This window comes from Aspergillus chevalieri, chromosome 7, assembly GCF_016861735.1.
Source record: "Aspergillus chevalieri M1 DNA, chromosome 7, nearly complete sequence".
NCBI classification, from domain to species: Eukaryota; Fungi; Ascomycota; class Eurotiomycetes; order Eurotiales; family Aspergillaceae; genus Aspergillus; species Aspergillus chevalieri.
Window position 1 is genome coordinate 1194483 of NC_057368.1, and position 14815 is coordinate 1209297.

General features: G+C 48.0%; 3 protein-coding genes across 3 annotated transcripts; 2 read left to right on the forward strand and 1 right to left on the reverse strand.

Annotated features, from left to right (window-relative positions):
• Positions 1-413: 413 nt before the first annotated feature.
• ACHE_70398S (uncharacterized protein) lies at positions 414-4073 on the forward strand (the record flags this gene model as incomplete). The annotated part of the gene is made up of 9 exons (XM_043282726.1): positions 414-488; positions 568-715; positions 772-866; positions 934-1551; positions 1601-1753; positions 1805-3007; positions 3073-3201; positions 3289-3405; positions 3459-4073. The coding sequence occupies 9 exons, from the start codon at positions 414-416 to the stop codon at positions 4071-4073; spliced, it is 3153 nt and encodes a 1050-aa protein (XP_043140077.1).
• A 542-nt stretch (positions 4074-4615) lies between these two features.
• On the forward strand, positions 4616-9550 carry ACHE_70399S (RNA dependent RNA polymerase; the record flags this gene model as incomplete). Its single annotated transcript, XM_043282727.1, has 4 exons — positions 4616-5424; positions 5508-5664; positions 5718-6183; positions 6240-9550. 4 exons carry the CDS (start codon positions 4616-4618, stop codon positions 9548-9550), a joined length of 4743 nt encoding a protein of 1580 aa, XP_043140078.1.
• Positions 9551-9925: 375 nt separating this feature from the next.
• On the reverse strand, positions 9926-14320 carry REV3 (DNA-directed DNA polymerase zeta catalytic subunit REV3; the record flags this gene model as incomplete). Its single annotated transcript, XM_043282728.1, has 1 exon — positions 9926-14320. The coding sequence occupies one exon, from the start codon at positions 14318-14320 to the stop codon at positions 9926-9928; it is 4395 nt and encodes a 1464-aa protein (XP_043140079.1).
• Between the last annotated feature and the right edge of the window lie 495 nt (positions 14321-14815).

Consider the following 14815-nt stretch of genomic DNA (forward strand, 5'->3'; position numbering starts at 1 on the left):
ATCCTGAATACAAGTACGGTCGTTGCGGTCCGCATCCCCGCTTCACTGAGATAGATTTTGGAGGATTGTATGTCCGAGTCGGCCCAAGGTCCGAAGGTGAAAATAGTGGACACTAATACTCTCCCCCTTCCTTTTCTTTTCCATAACCTTAGAAAATTATATCCAAATTCAATGGTATATTTCCAATGTTCAGTCCATCATATTCCTGCTGTGATTCATAGTCGTAGAGGCTCAATTGTAAAAGAGCTGATTCGGTTCGGTTCTGTTGATGGGGCAACCAGCGGCCGACCAGACCTCCATCTTCACTCACTTAAACTGAAGCTCAAGTTGACAGAATATGATGGAATTGTGGTCCAGGAATCGAAAACATTAAAGAAGTTCGACATATACAGAGACTGGCCATCGTGGATGCCATGCAGGACAGGCTGGTTTCTCTGGTACGCGAGGTGGAGCGCGTGGTGACGGCTCCTTATGTGCCTTCTCTTCAGGTCAGTCATCAGCAGATAATCGCTCTCCTACGGCTCGAATCAGTAGACTGAAAATGAAATGCTTTTTTTTTTTTTTTAGGATCTCTATGGCATTGTCTGCCAAGTTTCTTTTCCAGCGATCGACTCTTGGTCGTTTTGCAAACCATGCCAGGTTGCGGCTTTAGTCGACGTCCTTGTTGACGGGCTATCTTACTCGAACGTCGCGTTAGAACTGATAGGCATCTTTGGTGAGATATACATGGTGTCATAAGTGCATTTGTGATACGTTCTAACTCTTTTATAGCATCGGCAGCAGCATTTCGCGATGCCTTGTTGGAACGGTATCCAGCAATCCTGGACCACTTCCTCCAAAAGGCCGTCGAAACTGAAGAATCGAAGGTCAGTCTCTTGGTCACAGTTTTTTTTTTTTTTTTTTTTTTTAGAAGAGACTAACACAAAGCTGCAGTATCTTTCGACATGTACGGCACTGCTGTCTTCACCTCTTTCCTCGGGTTTCACTGCACCGGCGCGTCTTGCAGGTTTTATCACAAAACTAGTTCATCGCATGGCCAAGTGCCCAAATGCGGATACTATTCGACCAATCAACAATCTGCTGACGGGACTACAAACTTCACCTAAGGCCCTATATGACATCCCCGCTGAAACAATGACCACGCTTCAAGGGGAGCTCCTCAAGACGCTGCGCAACATGGATGACCACATGGGTAATTTGCTCTGTCTATCGACCTACGCATGTATCGCTTCATCGCAAAAGCTTGACTACGAACACGAATACGGACCTCAACCGCCATCTTGGCTTCACAATGTCAGGCATTTCTTTGGGTCCAAGCGCGGTCTCAAAACCTTAGATCTGGTTGTTTTGCGAGTGATTCTTGCTTGCTCTGCTAACTGCAACAATCTGGCTCCCAGCGAGGCAGCAGAGAGTGTAAGATTAGCCATTGCAGTCTGCGATACTGTTGAGCCCGAGCAGAAGCAGGTGTGGATTTCCGGAAATGCGTCTAAGATTGCGAAACTTTGTGAGAAGGTGACAAGGGAAGGAATTAATTATGAGGTGCAGATGATGGTATGGTGAATAGACAAATGATGCGAATGAGTGCAACTAACTTTGGCAGGGTGTAATGTTCCTCATATCCCTTTTGCCGACAAATACTCTACCTCCTCAGATACTCGCGCTTGGTCTGCAAGGACTATTGTCAAACGATAGCCTCCAGGTTTTAGAAGCTATACCACTTGGGCTTATCCCACGCTTGGTGGAAGCTAATGCTGTATGTCTTCTCTCGCTTGCGATTGGCTATGCACAACGCTGACATTTCCAGATTATTTCTGGGAAGTCCACGTTCCATGATTCGTTGAACTACGTACTTTCTGCCTTGAAGTCACCTGCTCTGGAAATGAACACTATACAAATCGCGACCTTGATCCTTTCCGGATTGCAAATTTCAGAACCTCGCTTGTCTTCTGCCGTGACGGAAGTCTCTCACGCTTTGGTAAGGGACTCCATGAGGGAGTTGATTGAGAGCTTCCCGCGATCTCCTCGCCAGTCGCAATGTAATGAATCGAAGATATGCTATGCCGCTCTGTCTACAGCTGAAAATGGATTGCTTATCGACCTGTTCGATCTTTACTACTGCGCTTCTATGTCACAAAATGTGGAAGATGACGGCGCGCTCCGGGTAGAAGCCGGCCTCATCTCTAAATTCATCGCTCGGGTCAAGAATACCATGTGTGAAAGCAACTGCCTTCTCGCTACTGTGAAGCCTTCTGATGCCTATGACAAACTCTCTTATCTCGAACCCCGCCAAGTGTCGCCCAATCCGAGGCGTGACTGGAAAGCAGAGGTATCAAATACGCTCAGGTCTAGCGCTCGTATGTCGCACGATGGCCTGATGAAAAAGGTTGAAGAGGTTTGCCGCGATCTTGAGCATCGGTGCTATAATTTGGAAGCACCGCTCAGAGTGATCGAGGAAGAACGAAATAACGCATCTTCCGAAGCAGAGAAATTGCGGCAACAAAACTTTGAGCTGGAAACTCGACTCCAACAGGCGTTCAGTACGATAAATGATCTGCAACAGAATATGTCTTATCTCGAGGGCCATGCGGAAGCTGCGTCTACGAGGATCGAGAAGTTATCTACCAGTCTTGAAGCTGCACAGAAGGAGCTGGAGGACCAGCGATGCGCCTATGAGGAATCAAGCCAAAGTGAAAAGGAAAAGGCACGGACGAAAGAACTTGACTTCATGGCCACCTTGACGGAAAAGGAGGATCTGCTCGAAGAGCTGCAAGCAGAGAACCATGAACAACGTGCAGAAAATGAGAAGTTACGGAAAACTTTGGATCTGGTCTCTAAGGACAATGGCTCTACTTTGGAAACTGTCGCCTCACTAAGAAAAGAGGTTTCCAGACTTGAAGAATTCTCGGTATCGAACCAGCAACTTGCGGCGCAAAAGGACGAGGAAATCTTGGTTCTGGTGGCTAGTAAGGAGCAAATGAGCTCGGAGATCGGGAACCTACAGCAAAAGGTAATGCTAATCGCCCTTCTGCATCCGGAAATAAATCAAGTATGGCCTGTTAATACTCTGTATAGCTGGAGAACGAAATATCTGGATCCAACAGGCTAAGGAATACACTGCGCGACGCTGAAGACCATTTCAAAAGTGAGACGGACACGCTTAGAAAGCAGCATGAGATGCAGCTTTCTGAGGCCAGTGCAGAGGTAAGCATTAATTGCCTTTCTCATCCTTGTTTCTTTCTCTGTTCTTTTTTTCTGTTTAAATTTTGGCTGACTCGTCTACGCCAACAGAATGCCAAACAAAGAGAGGACAACAAGGCTTTGCATGAGTCTATGCAGACCGCCGCATCCAATGCCACAGCGGAACTGCAAACAAAGGACAAGCGGATCCGTCACCTGGAGAGAAAGGTAATCTATCATCTTCCAATTCCGGCAGAACTCCGAGCTGATGCGTACTTTAGATACAATCACTGCTGGATGAACGTGCCGCCAAGGCCCGCGAATTCTCCGTAGCGCAGGAGCACATTGGTCGCCTCATGACGGTTATGGGTTTCAAACCAGACTCAGAGACTAAATTGTCTAGCAAACAACAGCGATCTCGATCCACTCTGGAGCCCACGCAGATCACTCCGGTGCAACGAGCAATCAACCCGGATGACGATGGAACTCAATCCCAGGCCGACCACTTGTTTGGCGATTCCTTTGGTTTTGAAATTCCCAACCCCAACGGCCGTAACCCAAAGCGACCACGGGGGAATTCAATCCCGTTGGATTTGGCTCCTGCGCCGCGTAACCGTAACCATGACCCAACGCCAAATGGCTTGCCTTCCCGAAGTCACACCAGTCTACCACAACGTGAACGCAGACCTCTGCACGACGTTGACGAAAATTCTCAAGCGGCATCCCAACGGACTCCTAGACCGTCGCAGGCCCAGAGTCAATTTCCGGAGAGCCAAGTTGATATAAATAGGAACAAGCTTCAAGAGCTCGACCTGGATATGGACGTGGAATTTACCAAGGATTTCCTCTTCACGAGCACTTCTCTATCAGATGCAAACGACCCAGCATCACCATGATATGTGCCACGTCTCAATTCATATGTATAATTTAATTTGCATGACAAGCACATATATTTTAGTGTGAGATGAACTGCTGATGTCTTTTTTGTTTATTTCTGAAAAATCATTAATTTCCGTTTCTTTTTCTGTTCCTTTGTCTCATTTGTGGATCTCAAGAATATTCTCCTGTCTTTTCATACTGTACATCACAGACTTCCAATGCAAGAAGCTATCCATAATGATCTGTAAGACCGATTAGACATGCTGATGCAGTGGAACCAAATAGGTTTGGCATAAAGAATGGTAGCGACACCATGCATAACTTACATATGTATTGCTTTTCTCAGCAACAAGGTGTCTGAGTGTTACTTTCTACAAACGGCAGATCGTATAAATATCCTGATTCGCGCTGAGCTCTGTTTTTTTTTTTTTTTTTTTTGGCGGTTTACACTCAATTGCACCACAATCAGTAATCACTAGTCGCAATGGAGGAGGGAGGAAATGTTAAAATGAGATACAACCAAAGCAAGCGCGGACGAGGTGCTTTCAGAACCCCCAAAATGCGGCGGCAGCGGTTGGAGTTCCATGAACAAGCGCTGGAGACACACAAGGTGAATGAAAAGAACCACCCTACCATTCACCAGTATCCAGCAGCTTTCGAGGTCATGGACACCCAGAGCTCCGTTTCTTTTTCGTCCTCTGATTTTTCGTCTTCTTCTTTCCCTTCGCATCCTTCTCGACGGAGAAATGCAAGGCGAGGAAGGTCTGAGGGCAATATTCTACACCAGGCAGCCGGGCCTCACGCCAATTCACCTGCACCTGGCTTTCACACCTCCTCCTCTTCTTCTTCATCTTCTTCACCGTTGGACGATTATTCTACTTTTTCCTCTTCATACCCATCTTCGTCTCCTTCGCCTCTCGTTGATACCTCAGACAAGTCAGTCCTCGTTGACGGGAATGCGAACATGTTGACTCTGTCCCCTCCTCGCAGCCACAACCATTCCTTCTCGCGGGGCAGGGGTAGGGGCAGGGGCAAGAGCAGAAGGCGAGTCCCAAGGATGACAACGACAACGACAACGACAACGACATTGACAACTGCTGCTGCTACAGCTCTTCCTCCTCTTTCTCATCCTCTTCCTACTACCGCTACTACTACCCGTCCTAAAGAAACGGCAGGACAACCCTCCTCTCAGCCACTTCCCTGGTGGAAGCACTGGGAGACGGTGGCAGTCAATCTCGCAAATGTTCCGCTGGAGGCCGACACTTTCGCTCTCTGGAAGGCGTTCAGCAAAGAGGGTAGCATCTTTTCGATTGATCTCTTTACGGATATTCACGGTAATAGAGATCCTAAGGGGAAGATTCGGTTCAAGTAAGTCTAACCTCGTCTCTTTAGTCTTCTTCTCCCTCTCTCTTCATCCAGCACGACTCAACTGACGTGTAACTGTTTGAAAGACCTGCACCTCACACAGATTTTTGGAGAAAGAACACCTACATAATTACCCTCCCCGATGGTCAACCGGCTACTATCTTCGTTACACTCGATAACAAGCAACAAGTCTGTCGTATACCCAGCCCAGTCCAGCACAACATCTCTTTTCCAGCTGAAGTTGTAAGTTTCTAATTCCCTCCCAGAAATTGTCAGAATGCTGACTCCTTCCACAGAAGCTACCAATCGTGTCACTGGACATCGGAGTTCTCATTAATGAGACCACGATGATGTCAATGCGCACTGTTGGGACCGGGCTCAATGAGCAGCCTTCCCTGGTTCTCGACCTGAAACGCAGGGCCTTATTTATCTACTTCCAACTCCCAATCTTCAATTCCATATACAAGCCGACCTCGTCTGCGGATGTCTATCAAGAGTACCGTCTCAAAATTCCCTTCCCCCAATTGACGAGAATCTTTCAAACTCGCGATTCCTTGTCCGGATGCACGTCTCACTTTACATTCTTGAAATCTCCTGCAATCTACCATCGACGCATCAAGAACATCCAGAGCACATTTGTTGACGAAACTTCCTGGAGGGATGAAGACACTTGGTACCGTCAAACACATGTGGTCCACAACCCCCAGGCACAAGCTACTTTGCCCATCAGTCTACGAAAGCAAAACCCTGTGATTGACATCGGTAAGTGAAATAGTAGCTACTTTGATAGGGTTCGTAGGCTGATCATTTCACGTTAGGACGTTGGAATGCCTTCAAAATCATGTATCCCAAGAATTCCGATGACAAAGGGAGCCTGATGCTGGCTTGTAATATCCTGAGGGACTACAATGTGGCAATCGAGGATACGGACCGTTTTACTCAGTGTGACAGTACCCAGCAAAAAAATCCACCTATCTGGAGATGGATAGATCTGTCGGAATCACGAAACAAGGCTTTGTCGTCTTCACTGGATGACCTTATTGACGAAGAGTATATCAATCTTCCCTTCTCTGTGCGATATCAGCTCGAGGTCTGCCTTTCAAATGGGTATCTCTCAGAATTTACCATGCCCCGGGAGTTTGCCTCTAAGCTGCTCGAGCTCGGTGAGAAGGATGCCAAAAAGCTCTTGGAGCATGTGGCGATGAAAGAGAAAGTTTTTCACGACCCAATGAAGATATTCGATTTCAAATTCATTCGAGGAATGACCAATGCTAAGATACCGCCCTATTGTTGCTATATGCGCTCTGCCAGAATAACTCCGAGTACCATCTATTACAGCACTCCAAGTGTTGACATCTCGAATCGTGTCATTCGATACTTCATCGAATATGCTGATCGTTTCCTCCGCATTCGATTTACGGATGAGAAGTTAGTCGGTCGAATTAATTCAACCAATGATAATACGATGGACGAAGTGTTTACCCGAGTTAAGCGCACCTTGGCCAACGGTATCACAATAGGTGATAGGCACTACGAATTTCTTGCCTTCGGAAACTCCCAGTTTCGCGAGCATGGTGCTTATTTCTTTGCGCCCTTGCCAAATCTCACAGCCGCCAACATTCGTGCATGGATGGGCCATTTCAACGACATCAGAAATGTCGCCAAATATGCTGCAAGGTTAGGGCAATGCTTTTCGACTACTCGGGCCGTTGCTGGCTGTCCCGTCCAAGTTCGTAAAATCGATGATGTTGTTCGCAACGGATACACCTTTTCAGATGGTGTCGGTCGGATCTCCAAATTTCTCGCTCAGATGGCCACATCGGAATTGAAGATCAGAACCCTTACAGGCCATGTGCCTTCAGCGTTCCAGTTCCGTCTTGGAGGAAGCAAGGGAATGCTCACGGTCTCTTCACAAGCTCAACGCCAGGAAGTGCACATCCGTGACAGCCAGGACAAATTCGCCGCGGTCCACAATGGCTTAGAAATCATTCGCTGGTCACAGTTCTCCCTGGCAACACTCAACAGACAATTAATTATTGTCTTATCAACACTTGGTATTCGAGACGAGGTATTCCATGCTAGGCTGCGAACCATGTTGAAGAGCCTCGACGAGGCCATGGCAAGTGATCCCCAAGCTATCCACTTGCTCAAGAAATACGTAGATCCGAATCAGATGACTCTCACTGTGAGTCAAATGGTGCTGGATGGTTTTCGAAAGTCGCAGGAGCCATTCCTGACGTCAATCTTGAGATTATGGCGGGCCTGGCATCTGAAATATTTGAAAGAGAAGGCAAAGATTGTGGTCGACCAGGGTGCCTCTGTCCTTGGCTGCATGGACGAAACTGGTACTCTCAAAGGCTATTTCCATAATTCCGTGCCGTCGAAACGTGCCTCATATGAAGAGAAATTGGCTGCCTTGCCCGAAATTTTCCTTCAAATTTCCCGACCTGACAAAGGCGGGAAGTACGAGGTAATCGAAGGCGTGTGTATTCTGGCCCGAAACCCATCCCTACATCCTGGAGACATCCGTGTCGTCAAAGCAGTCAATGTTCCAGAGCTAAGTCATCTTCAAGATGTGGTCGTCATGCCTCAGACTGGAGATCGGGACATTCCAAGTATGTGTTCTGGAGGCGACCTTGATGGAGATGACTATCTGGTTATCTGGGATGAGGAACTGGTCCCGGGAGATTGGTTTCGCGAACCAATGGATTATGCGAGTAACAAGGCTCGAGACCTTGACCACGAAGTTACGGTGGACGAAATAACCTCATTCTTCGTTACGTACATGAAGAATGACTGTCTTCCTTGTATTGCGCATGCTCATCTTGCTTGGGCTGATTACCTCGAAGAGGGTGTCGATAACGACAAGTGCATGCAACTCGCACATCTTCACTCCGATGCAGTCGACTACAACAAGACGGGGAATCCGGCCAATATGGTGCGCACCCTACAGCCGAAAAAGTGGCCCCATTTCATGGAGAAACGGCATAAACGCAAGGAGCAGATCTACCATTCGAAGAAAGTCCTCGGTCAACTTTACGATTCAGTAGAACGTGTTGACTTTGTTCCTGGCCTTGAACTTCCCTTTGACATACGGATCCTGGATTGCGATCTAGCTGTTACTGAAGACTTGATGGAGTTTTCTAGGAAGCTCAAGTACGAATATGACTCGGCGATGCGTCGGATTATGGCACAGCATGAAATCAAAACCGAATTCGAGGTTTGGTCTACGTTTGTGTTGAGCCATGCGAATATGAGCAAGGATTATAAGTTTCACGAAGAACTGGGAACTATTTCATTGTCGCTTCGGGAGATGTACCGCAAACAGTGTTATGAGAAGGTTGGTGGGCGCAATTTCCAACAGCTGGCACCATTGGCAGTGGCGATGTATCGAATCACGCATGAGGAGATGGCTGCAGCGTTAAGCAAGCATCGCCAAGATAATCCACCAGATGGGAAGCTTTTTCATAGATCAGCGCCCAAGATGCACAAATTGCCTCTCATCAGTTTCCCCTGGCTACTACCGCATATCCTCGGAAAGATAGCCTTGGGCCATTACGAGTCGCCGGGGAAACCTACTGAAAAGTCCGATGAGGGGCCCAACGTGTCCAAAGAGGCGAGCCCTAACCCGGATGATCACGACAACGTAGTCGAACGTGTCCCAGGCGATCAGAAATCCGATGATCAGAAAGCCAATGTCACTAAGATAACTCAATCGGATCCATTCGGCCTGTTTACTGGTGATGACCATTTACCTGACGATCCATCGCCCGCAATCAAACTTCCGACTCCTGGAGTGGAAGAGAGTTTTGGTTTTCAGGATCAATTGTTGGACTTTGGATTCTCGAAAGCGCCACCGACAATTGCCGGTCAGGCTAACACGGACCTTGGGATGTTCTCGAATCTACTTGATCTTGAGAACTTGACGCCTGGGTGCGATGAACCGACAGCGACAACAACGGCAACAGCAACAGCGACAGCAGCATCACCGAAGCATGATACGGAGAATACAGGTACCACGGAGAATGTCGTCGAGGGTACGGAAACAGATTGTATTGAAATAGTGGAGGACGAAGGAGGTCTAGAGCCTAACGCTGTCGATAAACTCAACACACTGCTTGGTTTCTAGGACGAATGAAGGGGGGATCAGAAAGTTACCATGGTATGTATATACTGGCGTTTTAATCTGGCGTTAGTTTCTTCGTTTTCGTCCCATCGTCGTCTTTTTCCTTACCTTTTTCTTATGTTAATCGCTTGTTTTGTTGAGGACCAAATTGATGAACATATACATAAGTTTATTATAGAATCAAGTACTTCTATTGCAGTTGATAGCATCTTCAGCATCTCGGGTCAGTAGACTGAATTATTTGTATGCGAAAGCAGCCAGTATTCAAGTAATCTATGCCAATTCCAATCCAAATACCAGACGCCAAAAGCCAAAATGTAATAAACGCCTGTCACTCATGTACCAATATAGTCCAGAATATGCGGGGAAAGCACAGCCCTACCAATCCAAACTCCCATTCCGATTCCCAGCAAAATCATCATCTCCCCAATCCTCCAACGCCTTCACAACCGGATCCAAGACAACCCTCGCATGCCTCCAATTCGCCATATGCCTCGTCCTCAAATAAAAAACAGGACAATCCTTACTGTCACAATTCACGTCATCACCAAAAGAAACTCCCATACACGAACGACAGATACGATGGAGATCCAAAACACGCTTTTCAGCCACTTGTCGCCGCGAAGTAAGCGTGAGGAGAGAGATGTGTGGTGTTCGGAGGCAATCGTCGCAGAGAGGGAGGTTTTTATGACTGGAACTGGTGGATTCAGAAATTTTGTTGGCTTTGCAGACAAGGCAGAGGGAGGATTTCATGTAGGATTCGAGAGTTTTGCCGATTGTCGTGGTTGTTTGTGGTATTAAAAGAGATGAAGATAAGGTAGAGGATGTGGATGTGGTGGTTCCTTCAATGCGACGGATGCGATGAAATTTCGGCATTTCGTCGTACCACTGACGGACGTTGGCACCTACGAGGTTGAAGATGCGTTCGAGTGGCGGGATTATGTTCTTCGTGATGTAGTATTCTGCATCGAGGTCTAGTTGGGCGTCGTTGAGGAGGGTCTCCGGCGCCACGCAGCGGTCGATTAATCTTGACCCGGGTGCACCAGTGACGACGACGTAGGGAACTCGTTCTCCGTATTGAGGCTCGAGACGGGGATCCTCGAGCATTTTCTTGGTGCTGATAAGCGCACCTGGTGGAGGGGGTCCTCGCTCGCTGTATGTTCCGAGGCGCACTTCTCTCGCGAAGCAGAAGTCCTGGATCGAGACGTTGCCTTGCATGATCTTTGTGCATTGTTTCTGGAAATAGCTCTTAACCTGGCTTAGGTCTGCTGTTCGGAAGAGAGTTTTGAGGGCTTTCTCTTCGATCTTTTGTTCGGCTGGTGTGCCGTCCCGTCGGATTGTTTCAATACCTTTTGCATCGAACTCGGGTTCTTTCTGGTCACGATGTTCGTATTTGAAACCGACGTATCGTTTCTTGGCGAGAAGGACGCAGGGGTGGTAGACTTTCTCGAATTTAAGCTTCACGGGGCGCGGGTTCGTATCTGTTACGGTTTTTGCGATCTCCTCGCCGATGTCGAAGGCTTCTTCACGTGTCCGACCCTTGAGGTATACGAAGAGACTGTCTGTATCTCCATAGACGACCTCAGCGCCCCAGCTTTCCACGGAGTGGATCAGAGCAATTGCTTTCTCGAGTGTCTCCCGTCCGGTTTGCACGATACTATCTGCTATCTCTGAGCAAGGCATGCGCCCCGAGAATGAGGCGGAGGTATAGCCATAAGTGACGTTCGCGATTAACTTGAGGGCTAGTTGTCGATTGTTTAGGAGACGCTGTAAGATTTTGTCGTTTTTGTCTAGTTTCATACCAGTTTTGACCATCACGCGAGTTTCCAGGATCTCCGTGAGCATTCTTGCGAGGAGAGATGTTCGCACTTCGGGTTTTGTGTAGAGCATGCCATTCGGTGCGATGTTGATCTTGTCCTTGAGCAGTTCCAGGAGTTGTGGTTGTCGTTGGTAGTCCATGAAACCCATTTTATCCCGGCCTCGCCATTGACGTGCTCTTCCCAAAAACGTTGAGTAGCAGTAATTATACGCGATCATGACACTAGGGTATAGTGACTGGAAATCCAGCACAACGAGGGGGCTCGTGTAGAAGTCGCTTTGAGGCTCCATAACCAACGGGAGACATTCAAGCGCGTTCTGCTGGCCAACTTGCTTCCTGCTCGGAGAGACGAGCATGAAGTTCTCGGGTTTTGCAATTCGGAACATCAGCGATTCAACCTTGAATTGTGATCCCCGGGAAAAGACAGAAAAGAAATCGACGCCCAGCAATCTTGCTTGTTCGCTGGTCCGCGATATCAATTCGTTTGACTCCAGGATCTCCAGATTCATTTGCACGCGAGACGCGTAGTAACTGACGAGCTTCATGAGGTTACGAGGTTTCCCGCTCTGGTACCATGCTGTAAGGTCTTGGAATGAGTAGTGAGGTATCCGGCGCTGTAGGACGTGGAAGACGACATTCTCCATCGAGTATTGCAGCAAGGTAAGCTCGCTCCTCATAGCTCGCCAGAGGTTGATTATGTGTCGGCCTGTCACTCGGATTGAAGAGGTGTGATTGAAGCCCCATCGGTCACTGTCTTTGCCGAATCTTCCATGTGCTTGAGACTTCACTCTCGATAGCTCATCGCACAGGTCGAAGTCATACTTCTTCCGTGCTCTTTCGATTAGATAGCCCCAGGAGTTGTTGTGAACTTCATACCCGGTGATGATATCTGGGTCATAGAACCGAACTATATCCACCATCCGGTTAATCAGATCAAGTTCGGTGGCTTGCTGATCCGTCTCGATTCTCAGCGCCCGAATGATCTTTGTTTCCGGCACGTCGCCTTCTCCTTGGTATATCATTCCCACGTGGACACCAGGAATGTTGCCGTTGGGGTCAAGATCTTCGTCTTCTGACTGGATGCACCAGAATACGCATGAAACCTCGTCCTCCTCTGGATTTGGAGATAGTACCCCACGGCTGTTCACGTGGACCTCCAAGCTCATTATGCTCGTGTATTGGTTCTGATGCTCCATGCTTGTCGACTGACCTTTGGCGGGATATTTGGTGCTATAGTCCTTTTGGGTGGGACCTTCGATTTGCGAAAGAACATTAGGTTTCAGGTTTGGTTCGATCCGGGTTTTGTTCGCTTGCGCTGGCTGAGACTTCAAATCGGACATCATGTTCTCAAACCATTGCACAACCTCTGAGCGACTGGGAGGTACAGGAGCAAATTCCCAGACTCTGCATGAAGTGGATTCCCGTAGTTGCTGATCTATTACCCCTTGGTTATCCCGATCAACTGAAGCAGCACCCTGCGCGCCAAGCATCGCTGGAGACCTTCCTGAGGGATCAAAGTCTGGAAGATAATGTATGCTGCTCCCTTCCAAGCGAAACTCGCGACCTGCATATTCCCGCGGCCGCTCAGGTACATCCTTCTCATCGCCATAGTGAGCTTTTTGATAGATGACGGATGGATAACCATGGTCATTGAGCGTTGAGGAGACTTCATCAGGGGTGGGACAGGGGGCTCGGAAGCAGTATATCCGTGTGTCCAGGAGCATGTTAAAGGACTGGCAGATACTCGACGCGAGTTCATATACGGGCGAGCTATAAATATCCAAGCCAGTGTCCGTAGAGAATGATTGATGCTGCGAATATGTCCCTGTGTGGGCATCTTGAGAATTTTTGGTGTCAGTTTTGGACGAAATCGCGCTTTCCTGGGTCAGGAGAGTGTCCGCTGTTGCTTTGGGGGTAAAATCCCCTTCCAGGTTGAATGCCAGAGCTGGGCTGGGATCATTGGCATTCTTTACAACCGGGAAATTGAGTCTGATATCTTGCGTGGACCCTTTGGGTCGATTGGCAGTTTGGTAGGATGGTTTCGATCGAGGTGTCAGTTTACGATCCTGTGTGCCTGGAGCACGGCCAGTGATGTCATTTACGTTCTGGGTACTTGGGTGCGCCGGTTGTCGACGATCCTGGAATGAAGACGTCTGGGAATTGTGTAGGTGCTGTTCCTTAGGGGTTCTTTGTCTTTTGCGCGAGATGTCGTCATCAGTTTTTACAAATCGTGGCCGTTTAAGGGTTGCGTTTCGAGAACCACCGTTGGTATTGCCGGGCTCTAATTCGCTTTCTGACTCGGAAATTTCGCCAAGGTGATTTTTTGAGGAGTTTCTGGTATCAACTTGAGGGAAGTCCTCCGTATTCAAGCCTTGCTGTCCTTTAAGGTACTCAAAGCCTATGCCAAAAAGATCATCACCAAGCTCATCATCGAAGGGATCAGCAGCTTCGTCAGTGTCATCAAGTTTGTCAGTAAGATCGCCATCTGAGCCGTAATGATCCCTGTCGTGCTCAGAAGACAGGACCGCGCTTTCATCCACGGAAATCTCCGCATCGCCTCGTTCACCTGTGCTTCGAGCTTGATACATTTCGAGTCTCGATTGCCGAATATTATCCGGGAAAAAGTCTTCTATACTTTCAAGCGCAGTCTTGACGTTATCCTCGAAAGAATCTTTCTTAAGGAAATTCTCAAAGTTGACATCTTTACCATCGCTGTAGCGTTTCTCCTCGGCGGCCCTTTGAAGGACCATTTCGCGAAATTCCTCTTCATGGATCCAGTCTCCATCAGTCTTACTTCGTGGATCGGCCGACATCGAAATAAGTTCCTCCGGGCCAAATGGGCTACTTCCCGGCTCGTGAATACCAAGACGCTTCTTTCGCCTTCGGGTTTCATCCTGCCACAGGCTAGCCATGCTTGGAACCAACCGCTCGTTGGAAGCAACGGGTTTGAACATCTCCGTAAAATCATGGTGGATAGGTCTTTCCTTTATGTCTGTACGATTTAATATATCTTGGACGCAGATGTCCGCTTCTAGCATGCAATGACTTTGCTTCGGAAGAATTGTTTCGTCTGATATGCACTCAGGTTGGATTGACCGGTCATGCCAACGGTGAGACAAATCAGTGAGTTCGAGATAGTCTGGGACAGGAGAGCGAAACTTGACTTTGCTGCATCGTATATACGCACATCCGTACAAGTTATAGTCGCACATCCATTGGGGAATATATTGCATATGGCTCTCGTATGGCTGGAACGGACGTCCCATTACCGCACCTTGGAGTAGAAGATCTGCCAATCGAGTAATGTATAGGGGATTCAAAAGGTATATTTTGAAGAAAAACCGATATCCCACATGGTATCCGTAAAACGGAGTACCCTTGACCAGGGTGATATGAGCAGCGAATGCGATTCTTTTACCATTGTCATTTTGGCGATAGCTCACTGCCAA